Source organism: Lepidochelys olivacea, assembly GCF_965140295.1.
Source record: "Lepidochelys olivacea isolate rLepOli2 genome assembly, chromosome: 4".
Lineage (NCBI taxonomy): Eukaryota > Metazoa > Chordata > Testudines > Cheloniidae > Lepidochelys > Lepidochelys olivacea.
The window spans coordinates 101,062,870-101,067,028 of record NC_140414.1 but is presented as its reverse complement, the minus strand read 5'-3'; the positions used below and the strand labels follow the sequence as shown (position 1 = coordinate 101,067,028).

At 50.8% G+C, this 4,159-nt stretch overlaps 1 protein-coding gene across 1 annotated transcript; it reads left to right on the top strand.

The window, feature by feature from the left end:
- Positions 1-427: 427 nt before the first annotated feature.
- LOC311519341 (uncharacterized protein) lies at positions 428-2,136 on the top strand (the record flags this gene model as incomplete). The annotated part of the gene is made up of 2 exons (XM_084625760.1): positions 428-1,013; positions 1,601-2,136. The coding sequence occupies 2 exons, from the start codon at positions 428-430 to the stop codon at positions 2,134-2,136; spliced, it is 1,122 nt and encodes a 373-aa protein (XP_084481886.1).
- Between the last annotated feature and the right edge of the window lie 2,023 nt (positions 2,137-4,159).

The following is a 4,159-nucleotide window of genomic DNA, read 5'->3' as shown; positions in this document are numbered from 1 at the left end:
TATTTAATGGTAAAATAATTCAATTTTATTGTACTTTTATATGAAAGTATGTCAAGTCAGAGATACTTTTAGCCCTGGTCTACACTAGGACTTTAGGTCGAATTTAGCAACGTTAAATCGATTTAAACCTGCACCCGTCCACACAGTGAAGCCCTTTATTTCGACTTAAAGGGCTCTTAAAATCGATTTCCTTACTCCACCCCTGACAAGTGGATTAGCGCTTAAATCGACGTTCCCAGCTCGAATTTGGGGTACTGTGGACACAATTCGATGGTATTGGCCTCCGGGAGCTATCCCAGAGTGCTCCATTCTGACCGCTCTGGACAGCACTCTCAACTCAGATGCACTGGCCAGGTAGACAGGAAAAGAACCGCGAACTTTTGAATCTCATTTCCTGTTTGGCCAGCGTGGCAAGCTGCAGGTGACCATGCAGAGCTCATCAGCACAGGTGACCATGATGGAGTCCCAGAATCGCAAAAGAGCTCCAGCATGGACCGAACGGGAGGTACGGGATCTGATCGCTGTTTGGGGAGAGGAATCCGTGCTATCAGAACTCCGTTCCAGTTTTCGAAATGCCAAAACCTTTGTGAAAATCTCCCAGGGCATGAAGGACAGAGGCCATAACAGGGACCCGAAGCAGTGCCGCGTGAAACTGAAGGAGCTGAGGCAAGCCTACCAGAAAACCAGAGAGGCGAACAGCCGCTCTGGGTCAGAGCCCCAAACATGCCGCTTCTATGATGAGCTGCATGCCATTTTAGGGGGTTCAGCCACCACTACCCCAGCCGTGTTGTTTGACTCCTTCAATGGAGATGGAGGCAATACGGAAGCAGGTTTTGGGGACGAAGAAGATGAGGAGGAGGAGGAGGAGGTTGTAGATAGCTCACAGCAAGCAAGCGGAGAAACCGGTTTTCCCGACAGCCAGGAACTGTTTCTCACCCTAGACCTGGAGCCAGTACCCCCCGAACCCACCCAAGGCTGCCTCCTGGACCCAGCAGGCAGAGAAGGGACCTCTGGTGAGTGTACCTTTTAAAATGCTATACATGGTTTAAAAGCAAGCATGTGAAAGGATTACTTTGCCCTGGCATTTGCGGTTCTCCTACATGTAGTCCTAAAGCCTTTGCAAAAGGTTTCTGGGGAGGGCAGCCTTATTTCGTCCTTCATGGTAGGACACTTTATCACTCCAGGCCAGTAACACATACTCGGGAATCACTGTAGAACAAAGCATTGCAGTGTATGTTTGCTGGCATTCAACCAAAATCCGTTCTTTCTCTCTCTGTGTTATCCTCAGGAGAGTGAGATATAATTCATGGTCACCTGGTTGAAATAGGGTGCTTTTCTTCAGGGACACTCAGTATAGCCCATTCCTGCTGGGCTGTTTGCCTGTGGCTGAACAGAAATGTTCCCCGCTGTTAGCCACAGGGAGGGGGGAAGGTTGAGGGGGTAGTCACGCGGTGGGAGGAGGCAAAATGCGACCTTGTAACGAAAGCACATGTGCTATGTATGTAATGTTAACAGCAAGGTTTACCCTGAAAGAGTGTAGCCACTGTTTTATAAAATGTGTCTTTTTAAATACCGCTGTCCCTTTTTTTTTCTCCACCAGCTGCATGTGTTTCAATGATCACAGGATCTTCTCCTTCCCAGAGGCTAGTGAAGCTTAGAAAGAAAAAAAAACGCACTCGCGATGAAATGTTCTCCGAGCTCATGCTGTCCTCCCACACTGACAGAGCACAGACGAATGCGTGGAGGCAAATAATGTCAGAGTGCAGGAAAGCACAAAATGACCGGGAGGAGAGGTGGAGGGCTGAAGAGAGTAAGTGGCGGGCTGAAGAGAGTAAGTGGCGGGCTGAAGACAGGGCTGAAGCTCAAATGTGGCGGCAGCGTGATGAGAGGAGGCAGGATTCAATGCTGAGGCTGCTGCAGGACCAAACCAGAATGCTCCAGTGTATGGTTGAGCTGCAGCAAAGGCAGCTGGAGCACAGACTGCCACTGCTGCCCCTCTGTAACCAACCGCCCTCCTCCCCAAGTTCCATAGCCTCCACACCCAGACGCCCAAGAACGCGGTGGGGGGGCCTCCGGCCAACCAGCCACTCCACAACAGAGGATTGCCCAAAAAAAAAGAAGGCTGTCATTCAATAAATTTTAAAGTTGTAAACTTTTAAAGTGCTGTGCTTAAAGTGCTGTGTGGCATTTTCCTTCCCTCCTCCACCACCCCTCCTGGGATACCTTGGTAGTCATCTCCCTATTTGTGTGATGAATGAATAATGAATGCATGACTGTGAAGCAGCAATGACTTTATTGCCTCTGCAAGCGGTGATTAAAGGGAGGAGGGGAGGGTGGTTAGCTTACAGGGAAGTAGAGTGAACCAAGGGGCGGGCGGTTTCATCAAGGAGAAACAAACAGAACTTTCACACTGTAGCCTGGCCAGTCATGAAACTGGTTTTCAAAGCTTCTCTGATGCGTACCGCGCCCTCCTGAGCTCTTCTAACCGCCCTGGTGTCTGGCTGCGCGTAACCAGCAGCTAGGCGATTTGCCTCAGCCTCCCACCCCGCCATAAACGTCTCCCCCTTACTCTCACAGATATTGTGGAGCACACAGCAAGCAGTAATAACAGTGGGAATATTGGTTTCGCTGAGGTCTAAGCGAGTCAGTAAACTGCGCCAGCGCGCCTTTAAACGTCCAAATGCACATTCTACCACCATTCTGCACTTGCTCAGCCTGTAGTTGAACAGCTCCTGACCACTGTCCAGGCTGCCTGTGTACGGCTTCATGAGCCATGGCATTAAGGGGTAGGCTGGGTCCCCAAGGATACATATAGGCATTTCAACGTCCCCAACAGTTATTTTCTGGTCTGGGAAGAAAGTCCCTTCCTGCAGCTTTTGAAACAGACCAGAGTTCCTGAAGATGCGAGCATCATGCACCTTTCCCGGCCATCCCACGTTGATGTTGGTGAAACGTCCCTTGTGATCCACCAGAGCTTGCAGCACTATCGAAAAGTACCCCTTGCGGTTTATGTACTCGCCGGCTTGGTGCTCTGGTGCCAAGATAGGGATATGGGTTCCGTCTATAGCCCCACCACAGTTAGGGAATCCCATTGCAGCAAAGCCATCCACTATGACCTGCACATTTCCCAGGGTCACTACCCTTGATATCAGCAGATCTTTGATTGCGTGAGCTACTTGCATCACAGCAGCCCCCACAGTAGATTTGCCCACTCCAAATTGATTCCCAACTGACCGGTAGCTGTCTGGCGTTGCAAGCTTCCACAGGGCTATCGCCACTCGCTTCTCAACTGTGAGGGCTGCTCTCATCCTGGTATTCATGCACTTCAGGGCAGGGGAAAGCAAGTCACAAAGTTCCATGAAAGTGCCCTTACGCATGCGAAAGTTTCGCAGCCACTGGGAATCGTCCCAGACCTGCAACACTATGCGGTCCCACCAGTCTGTGCTTGTTTCCCGAGCCCAGAATCGGCATTCCACAGCATGAACCTGCCCCATTAGCACCATGATGCATGCATTGGCAGGGCCCATGCTTTCAGAGAAATCTGTGTCCATGTCCTGATCACTCACGGGACCGCGCTGACGTCGCCTCCTCGCCCGGTATCGCGTTGCCATGTTCTGGTGCTGCATATACTGCTGGATAATGCGTGTGGTGGTTGATGTGCTCCTAATTGCCAAAATGAGCTCAGCGGCCTCCATGCTTGCCTTGGTATGGCGTCCGCACAGAAAAAAGGCGCGGAACGATTGTCTGCCGTTGCTCTGACGGAGGGAGGGGCGACTGACGACACGGCTTACAGGGTTGGCTTCAGGGAGCTAAAATCAACAAAGGGTGTGCCTGTACATCAAGGAGTATTTCAGGCAGGACTGCACGGAGGGTTCCAATAAGAAATGGTGCACCAAAGTTATCGTTGTTATTGGAACAAGGAGGTTAGCCTGGCCTCTGATTGATACATGGCTAGATTAACCTCGCTGCGCCTTCTCTGTGACTGACTGCAGTGTGATCTAGACAGGGGAGGAGGAAAATGAGTACAAAACAAATCTGGTCTATTTCGTGTTCTGACCCACTCCATCTATCCTTTACATCTTTGGCTGGCAGCAGACAAAAAAGGCGCGAAATGATTGTCTGCCCTTGCTTTCACGGGGGGAGGGAGGGTGGGAACGGG